Source organism: Dreissena polymorpha, chromosome 2, assembly GCF_020536995.1.
Source record: "Dreissena polymorpha isolate Duluth1 chromosome 2, UMN_Dpol_1.0, whole genome shotgun sequence".
In the NCBI taxonomy this organism is placed as follows: Eukaryota; Metazoa; Mollusca; class Bivalvia; order Myida; family Dreissenidae; genus Dreissena; species Dreissena polymorpha.
The window spans coordinates 120581204-120600648 of NC_068356.1; the positions used below are offsets into that span (position 1 = coordinate 120581204).

The following is a 19445-nucleotide window of genomic DNA, read 5'->3' on the forward strand; positions in this document are numbered from 1 at the left end:
ATATCTCGGACGAATTTGAAAATGGTGGGGATCGGTGAAAAAACATGGCGCCAGTGGGCGGGGCATCTTGGCCCTCTTGTTTAAATGATTTAATTATCATTTCTTTCCTGTACTAATTTGTGAATAGTAGGGTTCATTACACACCTGTGGACCCCCCCCCCCCCCCCCCCAATTAAGATGAAGAAAAGATATATTTCCATACAGTACAACTTTTTACTGATAAAAACCTTTAAAATAGTAAAAATAGAAGAATTATGCCATAGTAAGGCAAATTTGGCTGACAAAATTTTAAGCCAGGCAAATACCTGCCAATATTTTTGTGTTTACACTGTCTTGTAGACACAATGAAATCTTTGTAAGCATTTGTGTTTAACAAGATTTTCAAAACGCATATTTTCATGAAAACTTCATTTAGAAATGGGGAGACTGAAACAAAACGTGCATAACCGTAAGCTAGATGGCAAGACCTTAGAGGTGTGTGAGATGCCAGCGCCTACAGCAAAATACATGGCCGCCAGTGGGCGGGGCATTTTTCTCTATATGTATATAGTGGCAGTTTTCCCTATTTGGCTATAGAGAAACCTTGTAAACACTCAAGAAGTCACAATTTTTGCCCAATCATCATGAAAGTTGGTCAAAACATTGGCTTTATTTATATCTTGGACGAATTTGAAAATGGTTGGGATCGGTGAAAAACATGGCGCCAGTGGGCGGGGCATTTTTATCCCCCGCCAGAGGCGGAGGGATATTGTTTTTTATCCCCCGCCAGAGGCAGAGGGATATTGTTTTGGCGTTGTCCGTCCGTCCGGCTGTCCGTCCATCCGTCCAGCTGTCCGTCCGTCCGGCACTTTTGTGTCCGGAGCCATATCTTGGAAGTTCTTTGGTGGATTTCATTTAAACTTGGTATGAGTATATATATGCATAAGAGGATGATGCACGCCAAATGGCATTGTACACCATCTGTTAAAAACAGACTTATGGCCCTTTGTATCTTGAAAAAATGCTTTTTAGTGTCCGGAGCCATATCTTGGAAGTTCTTTGGCGGATTTCATTGAAACTTGGTATGAGTATATATATGCATAAGAGGATGATGCACGCCAAATGGCATTGTACACCATCTGTTAAAAACAGGCTTATGGCCCTTTGTATCTTGAAAAAATGCTTTTTACTATAGGCACTTTTGTGTCCGGAGCCATATCTTGGAAGTGCTTTGGCGGATTTCATTTAAACTTGGTATGAGTATATATATGCATAAGAGGATGATGCACACCAAATGGCATTGTACACCATCTGTTAAAAACAGACTTATGGCCCTTTGTATCTTGAAAAAATGCTTTTTACTATAGGCATTTTTGTGTCCGGAGCCATATCCAGGGCTCGAATTTAACTTTTTTTTCTACTCGCAAAACATTGCGAGTAGCTTTTACACCAACTCGCAAAATCAAAAGGGTACTCGCAAATTTTGCTAGAAACATAAAAAAGCAAGTTTGGACATTAGTTTTGTACTATTACAACAACATAATAAGTACTTAACATACACATTTTATTTATCAACAATCATACAAAGATATCATTCAGTTCCTTGGACCATAAGGACCCACATCAGGTCTTTTGGGTCTCTGTCCACTTTGGATTGAACTCTTCACCCTTGCCAGTAATTTTTATCCGCATAAGCTGGTCCATGCGTTCGCTACTCAGGGAGTACCTCCAGTCATTCTTCATGTGTTTCATGATCGAGAAGGCACGTTCACATGATGCATTACTTAGTGGATATAAACTGGTCAAATGAATGACAAGCATAATGTTTGTGTACTCTTCCCTCCCAATGTCTTCGTGGCTAACTCGTTGGTAGATATTAAATGGGTTTTGTCCCTTAAAATGTTCTCCTCTTCCAATATAAAATTTCAGATCCTTCCATTCCGACATCGCTGAATCTATATCACAACCCGCATTTAACAATGGAGATTTGAAATGATCTAACAATAACTTTATGCTGTCATTACCATATAAAAGTATTTTTTGGTCAGCTACACAAGGCCAATTCTTCGGATCTAAAACGAGGCAGCTCAAATATAGCGGGTCACTGTCAATATTATTAAGTCTACTCTGTAAACAATCAATAACTAACTGCACGAGTCGTCCCTTTTCATTGTCAAGTGTCTCAAAATTTATAACATTTTTCAAAGTTTCATCTTCATACTGGTCCCCATTTAGTTTGATTTTAAAGTCCTTCAGACTATCGCCATCATTGTCAGCAAGATGACGCAACAATTCATTAGATGTTTGCAGTTTATTAACTACACTTGATAGGATTAGATCTTCTTTCTGAAATTGAAGTGAAACCTTGGCTATTTCAGTTAACAAGTCTTTCATAAAATGAATAAACCAAATAAATTTAAATTGCATCATTTTTTTAAGGATTCCTTGAGCTTTTGCGCGATATTGACCAGCATTGCTATCGTCCTGGCTGTAACTCATCATATCCATGACAAGGATTTTCCAGTTTGTGACGAGTTTTGATATTGCCCTCAGCTTGTGGTCCACCCAACGTGTTCCATTGCATCGCTCCGGCTTTGTAAAGTGTGTATCCATAAGATCAGCTATTTCCTCCGCTTCCCTGTTTCTTTTGGCTGAACCCCTGTAGAAATAGTAAACACTGGTTAGTACTTCAATAACAGTGTCTAAATATTCTTCCTTAAAACTGTCTTTTAAAGACAGTTCTAACCTGTGAGCTGAACACCAGACAGACAAGATCCATGGAGAAGGTCCCTGATCTTTTATTTGCTGTATTACACCTTGCTTATTCCCCATCATCACTGATGCTCCATCAGAGCAAAACCCGACAGTTTTTTGCTTATAATCCGGCATTTCAAATTCATCAAAAGCCAAGTTGATGGCAGAAACAATGCCATCAGCTTTGGTATTAGGGGGTTCTTTTAGTTTTAGGTAGCAAATTTTGGGATAAAAGTCATCAAGTATTTTCACTAGTAGGACCTCCTTCTCTGAATTGGAATTGTCAGTGCTTCCATCACAGTATATGCTTATGAATGGAGACTTATATAGTTTTGTTTTCAGGTCATCAAACAAACATCCTTCAATGTGGCCAATAAAATCAAAACAAGCCTTGTCATTCAGATATGTGTCACCTAAACTTAGGCCATTGTCAATTTGAAGTTTACACAATCCTTAAAATCAGTAAAGGGCTTAGCATTATAAGCAATATAAAAAGCAGTTCTAAAAAGTTTCTCCATTTTTTCAATTTGAACTTCATCAAGTTTCATCAGGCCTTTAATTAAAGAACTTGGTGCGCCACTTTTTTCTTTTTCCTGGGCTGCTTTTGAATCAATGGACCTTTGATGAATGACCGAATCCCTGTGATACTTGACAGACTCCTTCTTGATTGATGTGCATCCAGTCACAAACTGAAATTTAAGTTTAAAATAAATTATATGCAGCATTTTGAATTATTTTCCAACGAATTTATTTATGCCGGTGCATTACAAAGTCCAAATGGCAGTGTCTTATACTCGAAAATCACTCGTTCATTTTTTATACGATAGGGTCGCGTTTATTAGGGTGGATGCGTTTATTAGGATAAAGACGGTATTTGGAAACGTCTTCTATACTCCGATTTATTTAAGGCTATTCTAGGAAATAGGAGTGTGACGTCATCAAAATACAGATCATACTACGTCACCAAAATACATATCATACTTGACACCCGTGACGTTCTTTTTCAATGCAAGCCATATAATTCTTAGCAGCTCAATTACAACAATGACATGAATTATTAATTATGTATAAACAATAAGTACTTCTCGATATATTATTACATACCGATGACGTCTGGTCAGGCATAAACTGCACACAATCCTCGCAGAACATTTGATTGACGTGATCATCTTCATCAACAACTAGTTTAAGTTTAATATTAAGTTCTTTCTCCCACTTTTTAACGGTTTTCATTGAAGGATTTAATTTCGTTTTTTTTTGTGACTCAACGGTTAAGTCTGAGGATTCGTTTGTATCGTTATTATTGTTATCCGTTGGCAAAAAGAAACTCGTTATTTTTCGCTTCGCCATATTTGTTCTAGTTCAATGAACACGTGTAAATAAAATGTGTATTAAGTATACCAGTCTACATACAAGCTGCGCGCTTCCGCATACGGGTATTCGGCCGTCCTATAAATAGACCTACAGTTTAGCGTTCACGATGTCGAGCGCATTAAGCATTTTTACTCGTTTTTTTTCACTTTTTCTTTACTCGCAAAAAAATACTAGTGGCTTAAAACTTAACTCGCAATCGGTATTTTTCACTCGCATTTTGCGAGTGTGCGAGTGTTAATTTCGAGCCCTGATATCTTGGAAGCGCGTTTTTGTGAAAACTCACGACTTATTAATTCACCTAAATAAATTGTGAAGGCTTAAGAACCTTCCTTTGACTTAGTTTTGTGTTATTGTCCTCCGTCTGTCCATCTATCATTGTGTTCATCCGTCCAATTTGCACCCATCCTCAAACAAAGCATATGTTGCGGGGGATACCTTGGGCCTTTCAGGCCCTCTTGTTCTCTATATGTATTTTGTGAAAACATGTGAACACAGTGGAAGTCACATTTTTGGCCCAATTTTCATGAAATTTGCTCAGAACATTTGTTTCCTTGATAAGAGAGTTGAGTTCAAAAATGGTTCCGGTCAGTGGCTGCTGAGAGGGGGGCAGTTTTCTCATTATGCCCCCCCCCCCCCCCTTTACAAAGATGAGGGGGTATATTGTTTTGCTCATGTCGGTCGGTCCGTCCACCAGATGGTTTCCGGATGATAACTCAAGACACTTATGCCAAGGATCATGAAACTTCATAGGTACATTGATCATGACTCGCAGATGACCCCTATTGATTTTCAGGTCATTAGTCAAAGGTCAAGGTCACGATGACCCGAAATAGTAAAATGGTTTCCGGATGATACTCAAAAACACTAATGCCTAGAATCATGAAACTTCATAGATACATTGATCATGACTCACAGATGACCCCTATTGATTTTTAGGTCACTAGGTCAAAGGTCAAGATCACAGTGACCCGAAGCAGTAAAATGGTTTCCGGATGATAACTCAAAAACGCTTATGCCTAGGATCATGAAACTTCATAGATACATTGATCATGACTCGCAGATAAAGCCTATTGATTCTCAGGTCACTAGGTCAAAGGTCAAGGCCACGATGACCCGAAATAGTAAAATGGTTTCCGGATGATAACTCAAGAACGCTTATGCCTAGGATCATGAAAGGTCATAGGTACAATGATCATGACTTGCAGATGACCCCTATTGATTTTCAGGTCACAAGGTCAAAGGTCAAGGTCACGGTGACCTGAAATAGTAAAATGGTTTCTGGATGATAACTCAAGAACGCTTATGCCTAGGATCATGAAACTTCATAGGTACAATGATCATTACAGATGACTCCTATTGATTTTGATGTCACTAGGTCAAAGGTCATGGTGACCTGAAATAGTAAAATGGTTTCTGGATGATAACTCAAGAACTCTTATGCCTAGGTTCATGAAACTACATAGGTATATTTATCATGACTCGCAGATGACCACTATTGATTATCAGGTCACTAGGTCAAAGGTCAAGGTCACAGTGCCAAAAAACGTATTCACACAATGGCTGTCAAGGTCACGGTGACTAAACTTAGAAAAATGGTTTCAGGATGATAACTCAAGAATGCTTACGTCTAGGATCATGAAACTTCATAGGTACATTGATCATGACTCTCAGATGAAATAATGATGAAACTTGACCAGGATGTTTGTCTGGACAATATCTAGGTCAAGTTTGACATTTGGTAAAGATTGAATGATCCGACTCCTCTCAGGTGAGCGAACTAGGGCCATCTTGGCCCTCTTGTTTAAATGATTTAATTATCATTTCTTTCCTGTACTAATTTGTGAATAGTAGGGTTCATTACACACCTGTGGACCCCCCCCCCCCTCGTTGGATTGGACAAAATCCAAGGGAAGTAATAAGCTTTAAAGGGATATAATTTCTATACCTGCCAAATGATAAATAGAAATTTTATTTCAAAGCTGCGCAGTAGGGGGCATTGTGTTTTTTACAAACACATCTCTTATTTACAATAGTTAGAGCTTTCTCTGCCATACGTCAAATTGCTACAAATAGGCCAATTAGGATGAAGAAAAGATATATTTCCATACAGTACAACTTTTTACTGATAAAAACCTTTAAAATAGTAAAAATAGAAGAATTATGCCATAGTAAGGCGAATTTGGCTGACAAAATTTTAAGCCAGGCAAATACCTGCCAATATTTTTGTGTTTACACTGTCTTGTAGACACAATGAAATCTTTGTAAGCATTTGTGTTTTACAAGATTTTCAAAACGCATATTTTCATGAAAACTTCATTTAGAAATGGGGAGACTGAAACAAAACGTGCGTAACCGTAAGCTAGATGGCAAGACCTTAGAGGTGTGTGAGATGCCAGCGCCTACAGCAATAGTGGTGAGCAGTGATCACCAGATACGCAGCACTGAGACGCTCAAGCACTACTTTGAGCGTGACGTGGTCGGGGGGCCCTTGAAGAAGAACCGTGTGGAGGAGACAGAGGACGGGTGCCTGCTGCTGGAGTTCCAGAGTGAGAAATGTAAGACTATGGTAGAGTGAGCTGCTGGAGTTCCAGAGTGAGAAATGTAAGACTAGGGTAGAGTGAGCTGCTAGAGTTCCAGAGTGAGAAATGTAAGACTAGGGTAGAGTGAGCTGCTGGAATGTAAGCGTCCAAAATGTAGGAATGGGGGCTGTGAGCGTCCAAAATGTAAGAGTGGGGGTTGTAAGTGAGGGGACAGAATGTAAGAGAGGGGGTTGTAATTGAGAGGACAGAATGTAAGAGAGGGGTTTTAAGTCGGATTACAGAATGTAAGAGAGGGGTTTGTAAGAGTACACAATTTCATAGAGGGGGCTGTAACAGTACAAAATGTAAGACTAGGGTGTTCTGTGTGCCAGATGTAAGAGAGGAGGTTGTAAGTATGAGTCAAACATGCAAGGGGGGGGGGGGGGTAGGTAAAGGTGCAAAATATTAGAGAGGGGTGTTCAGTGAGTGTAAAATGGTGGTTGTAGGTGAGAGTCCAAAATGTAAGAGTGGGAGTTTTAGTGAAGGTGCAAAATGAAAGAGTTGGGACTGTACGTGAGAATCCATGATGTAAGAGAGGAGTTGTGAGAGTCCATAATGTAAGAGAGGAGTTGTGAGAGTCCATAATGTAAGAGAGGAGTTGTGAGAGTCCTAAATGTAAAAGAGGAGGGTGTAAGTGAGGTGGGGGTCTTAAATGTAAGAGAGGAGTCTGTAAGTGAGGTGAGGGTCTGAAATGTAAGAGAGGAGTCTGTTAGTGAGGCGAGGGTCTGAAATGTAAGAGAGGAGTCTGTAAGTGAGGTGAGGGTCTGAAATGTAAGAAATGAGGCTGCAACTGAGGTGAGGGTCTGAAATGTAAGAGATGAGGCTGTAAGTGAGGTGAGGGTCTGAAATGTAAGAGAGGAAGCTGTAAGTGAAGTGCGGGTCTGAAATGTAAGAGGGGAGTCTGTAAGTGAGGTGATGGTATGAAATGTAAGAGAGGAGTCTGTAAGTGAGGTGAGGGTCTGAAATGTAAGAGAGGAGGCTGTAAGTGAAGTGAGGGTCTGAAATGTAAGAGAGGAGTCTGTTAGTGAAGTGAGGGTCTGAAATGTAAGAGATGAGGCTGTAAGTGAGGTGAGGGCCTGAAATGTAAGAGAGGAGGGTGTAAGTGAAGTGACGGTCTGAAATGTAAGAGAGGAGTCTGTAAGTGAGGTGAGGGTCTGAAATGTAAGAGAGGAGGGTGTAAGTGAGGTGAGGGTCTGAAATGTAAGAGAGGAGGCTGTAAGTGAAGTGAGGGTCTGAAATGTAAGAGAGGAGTCTGTTAGTGAGGCAATGAGGCTGTAAGTGAGGTGAGGGTCTGAAATGTAAGAGAGGAGGCTGTAAGTGAAGTGAGGGTCTGAAATGTAAGAGGGGAGTCTGTAAGTGAGGTGATGGTCTTAAATGTAAGAGAGGAGTCTGTAAGTGGGTTGAGGGTCTGAAATGATAGAGAGGATGGTGTACGTGAGGTGAGGGTCTGAAATGTAAGAGAGGAGGCTGTAAGTGAAGTGAGGGTCTGAAATGTAAGAGAGGAGCCTGTAAGTGAGGTGAGGGCCTGAAATGTAAGAGAGGAGGGTGTAAGTGAAGTGAGGGTCTGAACTGTAAGAGAGGAGTCTGTAAGTGAGGTGAGGGTCTGAAATGTAAGAGAGGAGGCTGTAAGTGAGGGTCTGAAATTTAAGAGAGGAGTCTGTAAGTGAGAGAGTCCAAAGTGAAATAGAGGAGGTTGTAAGTGAGAACCCACGATATAAGAGAGCGCATTGTAATTGAGAGTACAACATTGAAGAATGGGGATTGTAAGTGAGGGTCTCAAGTGTGAAAGGTGGTGTTTTAAATGAGGGTCCAAAATATAAGAGAGGATGTTGTATGTAAGAGTACAAAATGGAAAAATGGTGGTTGTGAGGGTCCAAAATGTAAGAGTGGTGCTTGAAATTGAGAGTCTAAAATGTATGAGATGAGAGTTGAAAATGAGAATCCATAATGTAAGATGTGGTGCTTGTAATTGAGAATTCAAAATGTAAAAGCTGGATGTTGAAAGTGAGATTCCATAATGTTATAGTGTGGGAAGTAAGTGAGAGAAAAAATGTAAAAGTGGTGATTGTAATTGAGGGTCCAAAATGTGTAATTGAGGGTCCAAAATGTAAGAGATGGGAGTTGAAGGTGAGAATCCACAATGTAAGATGCAGTGCTTGTAATTGAGAATTCAAAATGTTAAAGGTGGAAGTTAGGGTCCAAAATAGAAGAGTGGAGTTGTAAGTCAGAGTTACAAATGGAAGAATGGGGGTCGTAAGTGAAGGTCCAAAATGGGAGGTGGGAGGTGAAACTCTGAATCCAAAATGTAAGATTTGGGGCAGTAAGTGAGAGTACAAATGTAAGAGTGGGTGTTGTAATTGAGAGTACAAATGTAACATTGATCATAGTAATTAAGAGTACAAATGTAACATTGGGCATTGTAATTGAGAGTACAAATGTAACATTGGGCATTGTAATTGAGAGTACAAATGTAACATTGGGCATTGTAATTGAGAGTACAAATGTAACATTGGGCATTGTAATTGAGAGTACAAATGTAACATTGGGCATTGTAATTGAGAGTACAAATGTAAGAGTGGGTGTTGTAATTGAGAGTACAAATGTAACATTGATCATAGTAATTGAGAGTACAAATGTAACATTGATCATAGTAATTGAGAGTACAAATGTAACATTGGGCATTGTAATTGAGAGTACAAATGTAACATTGGGCATTGTAATTGAGAGTACAAATGTATCATTGATCACTGTAGTTGAGAGTACAAATTAATGTAACATTGTGCATTGTAATTGAGAGTACAAATGTAACATTGGGCATTGTAATTGAGAGTACAAAATAATGTAACAGTGGGCATTGTAATTGAGAGTACAAATGTAAAATTGGGCATTGTAATTGAGAGTACAAATGTAACATTGGGCATTGTAATTGAGAGTACAAATGATACAGTGGGCATTGTAATTGAGAGTACAAATGTAACATTGGGCATTGTAATTGGGAGTACAAATATAACAGTGGGCGTTATAATTGAGAGTACAAATGCAAGAGTGGGTGTTGTAATTGTGAGTAAAAGTGGGGGTTACTGAAGTTTGGTTTGTAAGTGAGAGTACAAAATGTTAGAGGTGGTGTTGTGAGAGTCCAGAATGTTGAGAGGTGGTGTTGTGAGGGTCCAAAATATAAGAATGGGGGCTTCTTACTTGATGTGGCTTAGCCTCTTGTGAGAACTTAAGAGATTACATATTGTTCTTCTGTTTTTAGTAGGTGCTTTGTCATGTAAAAATGGATCCTATGCCATATGCGGCCTGTGTCCTCTTATAAGACCACAAAACTCTGCGTAACTTTATAGCAGACAGGGTAACTTCTGGCAAGACTGCTTGACTGAGCAGGCTGGTCTGAAGTTATGCTTACATCATGTGGCTGACATGGCTGTTATGTTTAAAACTGTGCTACAGTAGAATTGCAATAACTTGAGCTGGTGATTTCTCGTAAACTGGCGATTACTCGAGCATTAAAGAAAGTCCCTAGCATTTTCCTTTAGTTTCTATATAAAAATACCCGCGATAACTCAAACATGCGATTTTTGATAACTCGAGGTCGTGTGCCGGTCCCTGAAAGGCATTTCTCACCTAATTAACTGGCAATTATTCGAGGACGCTTTCTCGCCTGGTCGGTGCTAAAAATATTCGAGTTGTGAAAACAGCGCAATCAAGCAGACAAACGACGCTCGATTAGGTGTGAAGTTAGTTGCAGTTTGAGAAACACTGCAAATTGTCATCCTTTGAGAAGCAGATCAAAGCTACACAGTTTTAATGATAATTTAATAAGTACCAGCAATCGATAATTATCGCGAAACGTCTTCCGCCATCAGTTCTGGGAAGCTAATGGGTTGCAACAATCTTCAATCATTGACTTTGCGCAACACAAGTCTGACTAATGTACATAAAATGCAAAGTGTGTAGTGATTATATTGTTTTCATTGTGTTTTTTTTTTCATGCGCGTGTGCTTTTTAAAAATAATGTACAGTGAATATTGATGAGGTTTTTCTGATTATATTTATGTTTTGTGTGTATGTTGAAATACTTGAATCAATTAACGATCATCTTAATTGTTTTGTTTATTATACTGCAACCTTAAGCGATTTTTACAAAGCCTTTCTTTCTCTAGCACCGTCTTAAATGTAAATAAAGCATTTGTGGTAAGAAGTTAGCATTATCAACCGAGACAGTGAAAACAAATAATACCATGGATTACTCGAAACCTGCGATTACTCGAGCATCGATGTCGGTCCTGTGCTTCCTCGAGTTATCGCAGTTCTACTGTATACGTATTTCAGCTGTCCAGCATATCTGCTCTCATCAGGGTGGCCACAAGGTGGATGGTGTCGTGCTGCGTGTGTCCCCCTACTACCAGTGTGCTGCAGGGGCCATATGGGACACAAACCTGCATGTCGTGCCCATACCCAAACCTGTCAACATACAGATACTACCAGATCAACTGGAGTTTGTCAAAGCGTAAGTAGTCTCTAAGAAACAGTTCACTCAGTAATAAATTTTTAATCAAATTATGTGGCTGTAAAAAGATAAAATAAAATACATTTGCTTTATCAGTTAAATTAATATGTTACAATAGAAAGCATATTTACAGAAATATAATATTAACATGTTAGGTTGATGACTATGTTTTCTTCAAGTTTTTGTTGCATCAATATGTTGTTTGCTTTGTACATTTTATGGTTTACCATTACATCTTAACATTTGTATTCTTGCTGAATTTAGGTTAGGTTAGAATAAAGCAAGAAACTTTTGTATCTGTAACTGAAATGTAAAGCATATTAGGCAGTTTTTTTGTGCTAAACTCTCTCACTGAATTGGACATGAAGTTATTTGAAACTTGGTATTGTAATGACTTCAATAGGCCAGCAAGCCTAGTTGTTAGAGCGCTGGACTGCTTGTATCCTAGCTTGACCACTTGCAGCAGATATTTCTACATCCATTCTCCCCCAACCTCTCATTCAAGTAGTGCATTTGTCAGATTTTGGAATAAGTAGGTGCCCTTGTAAAATCTGAGGAGGTAACTGTTTGCCATATGATTAAAATACTGTTTAAATAGTAAAAGATCAACACAAACAAACTTAGTAAATTTCTGTATTTAACAGTTATAGTCAGCCACAGTTTGCATCACGGCTGCGCGACAAGCATGCTGATATCTCATTCTCGAAGGATCACGTCACGGTCACATGCGTTCTTCACCAGAAGATGCCCAAGTATCGCCAGCTGGTTCGTTGCTGGGAGACTGGCATTCAGGAGGCTGTTGCCACATTCCTTGCCGAGAATATTGACCAGACAGACATACGGGTGCCGGAGAATGTGTGGGATAAAATGTGCGACTTCTTGAATTCAGGTTGGTGGTTGTAGAGAATATGTACGTTAAGTAAGGGTTTGAAAGCCAGAGTCATGATGAAGTTATTGTAATGTTTGACATTGCTTTGTCCCAGCAATTCTGACATAAAACTTTTCCATCGGGTTTTATTTTGACGCTGTAAATATGATCATTGAATGAACTGTGCTTCTTGTTACATTGAACAACTATACTAAAGCCAGCTTATTTCTTCTTGCAAACTAAATTAAAGTTGTTTTTGGCATAAAATGCACTAAATTGAAATATTTTCATCTGATTGCTGTTTTAAATTTTCACTCTATACAAAGCTAAATTTATTAAACCTTTGCTCCATTTTGCGGGAAGTTATTGCAGTATTACATCAATTCTTGATAAGGTTGTAAGAAATCAACCTATATCTCACCTCCTACAAAAATTACCTTATCCAATTGGCTGAGAGCGGTCACGTGCCCATGGAGTATATTCCATACACTCCGACTAATTTCCATACTACCCGAGTAATCAAGTAGTCGGTTGAGATATAAGCGTTACTCTGTTAGTAACTGGCGGTGTATGGGATATACACCCTCAGTTTTTCATACCATACGCGAGCGAAGCTGTAACTTATAATACTAGACTTCATATTGGTAAATTTTACTGGGCTTCATTGTAATACTAATCTTATGTATTCAGTCTGCATCGTCTGTTAATATAAGGAATAAGGAGGGATTTGGACATTCTCATATATTGAGACATATATTGCTTGGCAATAGTCTTGTTATATATTGCTAACTGTGTTTTAAAGGGAGACAGGAGCTTAAAGACATGCTGATAAAACCAAACAGGGACAGAAAATCTCTCAAGCTTGTTGGCTTCAAGAAGAAAGATAATGTACGAAGTGCTCAAAAAATTATAGAGGAACAAATTGAATCGCTATCTCGAGCAATGAGACGAAAAACTGAGATGCGAAAAGTGAAAACCGAGGAGTACATGAAAGTGCTCCATTATCAGGGAACATTTGCAGCCATTTGCAAAAAATTTGCTGATCTCGACATTAACGTGAAAGGTAATGAGGTGACAGTGGATGGTGATCCAGATGATATACAAAAAGCTTTCATCGAAATGTACAGCGAATGTGATAAAATTGAACCTACTACCTTCAAGCATTCTAGATCAAGAGAATGGGTGCAGTTTTTGAAACATGATTCCGTGAAAGAAAGTATTAACAAAAAACTTGAGCAGCAGAAACTGAATGGCACTTGGACAGTAAATGGCAAAGAAATTATTGTGTTTGTTCCTGAAGGAGTTAAAGCTGATGCTATCAAAGACACGGTCTATGTTACTGTTTTGGAAACGGATGTTCCAGTGGACCCTGCATCGAAGGAGTTGTTACAATCAGAGGTATGGAGTGTATTTCAAGCTGATCTGTTAAGTCGGCAACAGGAAAAAGTGGATTTTTTCACCAAAAATGATCATGAAGTAACTGTTGTTGGATTGGAGGATGCAGTTCCTAGTGTTGTGAAACAGATAGAAGATTTCCTCAACTCTAAGGCAGAGAAAACAGTGACTGTTCCATGTGAATCAGCAAAAATGGACTTTATTTACAGATGCTGGACTGCAGAAGACTTCAAAGAATTCGAGGATATTGGTGCAGTTCTTCAAAAGACAGGTTGATGCTTTTCCTATATGAAATTCGTTCATTAAAAATATACTAAAAATACTCATATCAAACGATTTGTATGCCCCCAGATCGAATGATTGGGGGCATATTGTTTTTGGCCTGTCTGTCTGTCATTGTATGTGTGTGCCCCAAAACTTTAACCTTCGTTAAAGTTTGATAAAAAAAAAATTTTGAATATTGAAGATAGCAACTTGATATTTGGCATGCATGTGTATCTCATGGAGCGGCACATTTTGAGTGGTGAAAGGTCAAGGTCATCCTTCAAGGTCAAAGGGCAAATATAGTGCTTCAAAGCGGCGCAATAGGGCGCATTGTGTTTCTGTCAAACACATCTCTTGTTTAAATTTCATATGATGCTTATGCAATTTACCTTAGATTATTTATCTTTTAATAGGATTTTACTTTTATTAAGAAAAAGTGAACTTGTACATTCAATCCAGTGTTATTGTTTTTTTTTACAATCTTATTTAAATGACAATTGTGTTCAAAGGAATGATAGATGAATTTTAATTAAAATTCTTTTACATTGAAGATCATAGATATTAAGATTAAGCTCGGTCTACTATTGCTTGAATTTTCTTAAAATTTGAAAGGAATTGCATGATTCATAATTTTGTTAATGCAGTTCTATTTTACAGTGCATGGCATTAAACTGACTGGTCTGGCAGACAACCTCATATCTGCAAAACAGAAATTTGATGAAAAACTGAAGACCATCACTTGTAAAAAACACACCTTGAAGAAATTGGGTGTGTGCTCAGTATTGCGCACGGCTAAGCTGTCTGGAACAATCACTACGTTGGAGAAGTCTCACAGGTGTGTCATCAAGTTGCCACAAGAGCTGGAGAACACGGACACCTTTCTTAGGAGCACATATGAGATTGTGGAGCCAGAAATAATATGTGGTAAAAAATTTACACTTAGTTACTTTAAATTCTGTTTATATATTAAAATTACTGAATTTTGATGTGTATTTCAACAGCACTTGTTTTCATAATTTGTATGATTTTTTTGCAAAAAATTCCAAGTATAAAGAGAAAGGGGAGCAATATCTACCAGTATTAGCCTCTTTGTTAATTATAGCCCTCACTAGGTTTTTAAATGATAAATTACTCAGTATACAGGTATGTTGTTTAATGGTGTTTTATCTTGTTTCTATGTTCTATTATTAAAAGTTTCAAAAGAAGTTCGCGCATTGCATGGTGCTAATACCAATGAAACAAAGGCAACTTCTTTTCAATTTTTATGATACCAAATTGGAGTGGATATGAACAAACTGTACTTTCGTATGTCTGCAACTGATGTGTATTCTCTGATATAGTTTTCCCTGTTTCATTTTCACATTTTTGACTAGCAAAGTAATATTTCGTCAGGCTTTAAAAAAAGCTGTGATTCATAAAATGGATCTCATGGTCAAAACAAATTACAATACCTTGTGCAGGGAAGGCTGCAGGGGTGTAATATAAGTTAACGGTCCCCTGCTCGCTTTGGCAACCGTATTTTAGCCTCGGGCGAATGGAATCTCCAAAATACTCGCCCGACTGGGCGACCGCATAACTAGATCAGCCAGTGCTTTGATTATGTAACAGGTGCTAGTCTGGTTGTTATGTTAATTGACTGTGCGGTCGTTAAATAACGGTAGAAATGCTGCGCTTTATGCTGGAACTGTAACCAGTCTGCAGTGCGCGTGGGGTAATGTTTATCGGGACACTGTTTATATTCCGGTATTATAATGTCGTCGTCAAAATAAATCCGACAATCGTAACTTTTTAGGAACGAATAATTGTAAAGATAATAAAGATAGTGATGCACCAAAATCCGACCAAATAAACAAACGAAAGCTAGAACAAAGGAATTATATGAGAAGTCAAAAAGTTAAAGTATCAAATTAGGGGAACATATAAGCATTTATATAGATTTAGACTTATGAATTATAAAGAGGCAAATATTGATTAACACAGCCAAAAAAAAACAAAGATCTAAAACAAAACCAAAAAACCCTACTTACCAACCCATATATGTTGTGCAACATGTAACTTGAAATGAACATTGTTTGGGCCTATGATTTTATAAATAAATTGATGAAAATTAAAGTTTGCAAAATACAGGTTAATGAGGTCTAATCATGCTTGAAAAAATCCTTCTAAATATGATGCAATCAACATAACCAGGCCATATAAGTGTCTGTTTTTTCAGGAGACGAGACTGCTGGTACTCATGGATCAAAGGTTTTCCAAACTCGGAAACTTAAAATTAAAATCCATCTGATCCAGGCAGAGGTTTCCAATATCAAGGTTAATATCATTGATATGTTTTTGGACTTCAACGATCTGAACATTTCTGTCTCTTCCATAACTAATAACATAATATATTTATTGATTTTGAAACAACTTGGTAAAAATGTAACTACCATTTTTACTACTATTTTTATGAAAAAAATACCATAACTTTATAATATCTTTATTGATTTTATGGACACATGCCTTAACAAGAAAATTTTGTATAGAAACACAACTTTGGATTTCTGTCCATTTCCTATGACGCAACTCATATGTATTGCACAGTAACTGGAATATTATGAGCTGTTGTATGTATTTAATGATTTCAGTAGACTGACATGTTTTTATACATTCTGTTGTACTGAAAAAAAATAAAGAAGACAAAGACTTTACATTAAAAAAGATTGTATATTAAAATTTGCATTACTGTGACAGTGAAAGTGCTCATTAATTGGCAAAAGTTAGTCTGTAAAGCATTTTTAGCTCACCTCAGATGAGCTTTTGTGACCGGTCTTTGTCCATCGTCCGTCCGTCCACATTTGTTCGTAAACACTCTTGAGGCCACATTTATTGTCCGATCTTCATGAAACTTGGTCAGAAGATTTGTCCCAATGATATCTCGATCGAGTTCGAAACTGGGTCATGCTGGGTCAAAAACTAGGTCACTAGGTCAAAAAAAAAGAAAAACCTTGTAAACACTGTAGAAGTCACATTTCATGCCCAATCTTCATGTAACTTTGTAAATGTTTGCCTTAATGATATGTTGGTTGAGTTCAAAAGTGGTTCCGGTCCGTTGGCAGTTTTCCTTATTTGGCTATAGAGAAACCTTGTAAACACTCTAGAAGTCACAATTTTTGCCCAATCATCATGAAAGTTGGTCAAAAGATTGGTTTTATTGATATCTCGGATGAGTTCGAAAATGGTCCAGATCGGTGAAAAAACATGGCCGCCAGTGGGCGGGGCATTTTTCTCTATATGTATATAGTGAAAACGTGAACACTCTAGAAGTCACATTTTTGGCCCAAGTTTCATGAAATTTGGTCAAAATGTTTGCCTTAATGATATGTTGGTTGAGTTCAAAAGTGATTCCGGTCTGTTAAAAAACATGGCCACCAGTGTGCTGGGCAGTTTTCCGTATTTTGCTATAGAAAAACCTTGTAAACACTCTAGAAGTCACAATTTTTGCCCAATCATCATGAAAGTTGGTCAAAACATTGTTTTTATTGATATCTCTGATGAGATTGAAAATGGTCCAGATTGGTAAAAAAACATTGACGCCAGTGGGCAGGGCATTTTTCTCTATATGTATATAGTGAAAACATGTGAACACTCTAGAAGTCACATTTTTGGCCCAATTTTCATGACATTTGGTCAGAACATTTGTTTCCTTGATACAAGAGCTGAGTTCGAAAATGGTTCCGGTCAGTTGAATAACATGGCTGCAGGGGAGGGGGGGGGGGGGCAGTTTTCTTATATTTATATAGTAAAAAAAGCTTGTGAACACTCTAGAAGTCACATTATTTGCCCAATCATCATGAAACTTGGTGAAAAGATTGGTTTTATATATATCTCATATGAGTTCGCAAATAGTCCGGATCGGTAAAAAAACATGGCCGCCAGGGGGGGGGGGCAGTTTTCCTTATGTGACTCAAGAGAAACCTTGTGATCGAACACTATAGAAGTCACATTTTTTGCCTAATCATCGTGAAACTAAGTCAATACATTGGTTTTTAGCTCACCTGAGCGATAGCTCGGGGTGAGCTATTGTGATCACTCGGCGTCCGGCGTCCGTCCGTCCGTCTGTCTGTAAACAATTTGTAAACATCTTTCTCTACTAAACCATTGAGCCAATTTCAACTAAATTTCATGCGGAGCATCCCTGGGACAAAAGAATTGTTAAAAAAAAAAAGATCACATAACCAAGATGGCCGCCATGACCATATATGGTAAAATCTTCTTGTCAGAAACCGCTCATCAGATTTTCAAAATATTTCACAGGGATGACCTTTGAAGGCTACCCTGAAAAAGTTGTTCAAAGAAATTTGATTCGTCAAAAAACATGGCCGCAGGAGCTCGTTGAACTTTGCATGTTTATTTGTTTTTGCTTATTTTGTGAAAACTTTCAAAAATCTTCCACATTTTTTGTCCGATCCTTTCCAAATTTGCACAGTGTCTTTATATCAATGAGGACACGAACCCTACAAAAAATGAGCATTATTGGTCCATGAAGTACAGAATTACCTCCCCTTGAATTGAGAAAATGGTGTTTATGCAATAAAGTCCAAATTTTTCATCCAATTCTTTCCAAACTTGTAAGGATTTAGCATGGTTCAAACAAGGGAAACAACTACGGTTTATGCATGTTCTTTTTATTACAGATTTGCCTCCCTTTAATTCATTCAAAATCTCATTTTACAGCAGAGATTCCAAATCTGACCTGTAAATGAGCCCCATATTTACTGCCAGTGCTAGGTTACCTTTTCTCATTGATCATTCTTAAGTATTGGTCTTGTAATGCGTGCTACTGCTTCGGCTACTGCTACTGCTACTGCTACTACTACTACTACTACTACTACTACTACTACTACTACTACTACTACTACTTCTACTACTAATACTACTACTTCTTCTACTCTACTACTACTACTACTTCTACTACTACTACTACTACTACTACTACGACTACTACTACTACACTACTACTACTACTACTACTACTACTTCTACTACTACTACTAGTACACTACTACTACCACCACCACCACCACACCACGTCTACTATTACTACGTCTACTACTACTGCCACTACTACTACTACTTTTACCACTACTACTACTACCACTACTACTACTACTACTACTACTACGACTACTACTACTACTACTACTACTACTACTACTACTTACTACTACTACTACTACTACTACTACGACTTCTACTATACTACTACTACTACTACTACTACTACTACTACTACTACTACTACTACTACTACTACTACTACTACTACTACTACACCACCACCACCACCATTCACAGTGACAAAAAACGTATTCACACAATGGCTGCTACTACAACTTATAGCCCATATAGGGGGGCATGCATGTTTTACCAACAGCCCTTGTTTCTATGGGATTTTAACCACAACTGTTCATGTTTATCTCCGACATATATTTTTAGGTCACCTGTCATGAAGTGACACGGTGAGCTTATGTGATCATGTGATGTCCGGCGTCCGTTGTGCGTGCCTGCGTGCATCCAATCTTGATGAAATTTGGTCAAAATGTTTATCTTGATGAAATCCGGTTTGGGATTGTATTTGGGTCATCTGGGGTCAAAAACAAGGTCACTAGGTCAAATAATAGAACAACCTTCTGTAGACAATAGAGGTCACAGTTTTCATCCAATCTTTATGAAATTTGGT

The 19445-nt window shown here is 38.1% G+C and overlaps 2 protein-coding genes across 3 annotated transcripts in view; one reads left to right on the plus strand and one right to left on the minus strand.

Annotated features, from left to right (window-relative positions):
- The window catches only part of LOC127868755 (protein mono-ADP-ribosyltransferase PARP14-like), a 100988-nt gene that overhangs the window by 23745 nt on the left and 57798 nt on the right, over positions 1-19445 (plus strand). For both annotated transcript variants that reach the window (XM_052410784.1, XM_052410786.1), the window contains exons 4-9: positions 6429-6662; positions 11019-11196; positions 11841-12085; positions 12867-13730; positions 14381-14647; positions 15939-16036. In XM_052410784.1, coding sequence (XP_052266744.1) covers positions 6429-6662; positions 11019-11196; positions 11841-12085; positions 12867-13730; positions 14381-14647; positions 15939-16036 — 1886 coding nt within the window. The remainder of the gene's footprint in view (positions 1-6428; positions 6663-11018; positions 11197-11840; positions 12086-12866; positions 13731-14380; positions 14648-15938; positions 16037-19445) is intronic.
- Positions 1527-4129, minus strand: LOC127868770 (uncharacterized). Its single transcript, XM_052410826.1, has 4 exons — positions 3838-4129; positions 3352-3422; positions 2448-2638; positions 1527-2325 (listed from the first exon to the last, which is right to left on the minus strand). Exons 1-4 carry the CDS (start codon positions 4081-4083, stop codon positions 2294-2296), a joined length of 540 nt encoding a protein of 179 aa, XP_052266786.1. The 5' UTR covers positions 4084-4129; the 3' UTR covers positions 1527-2293.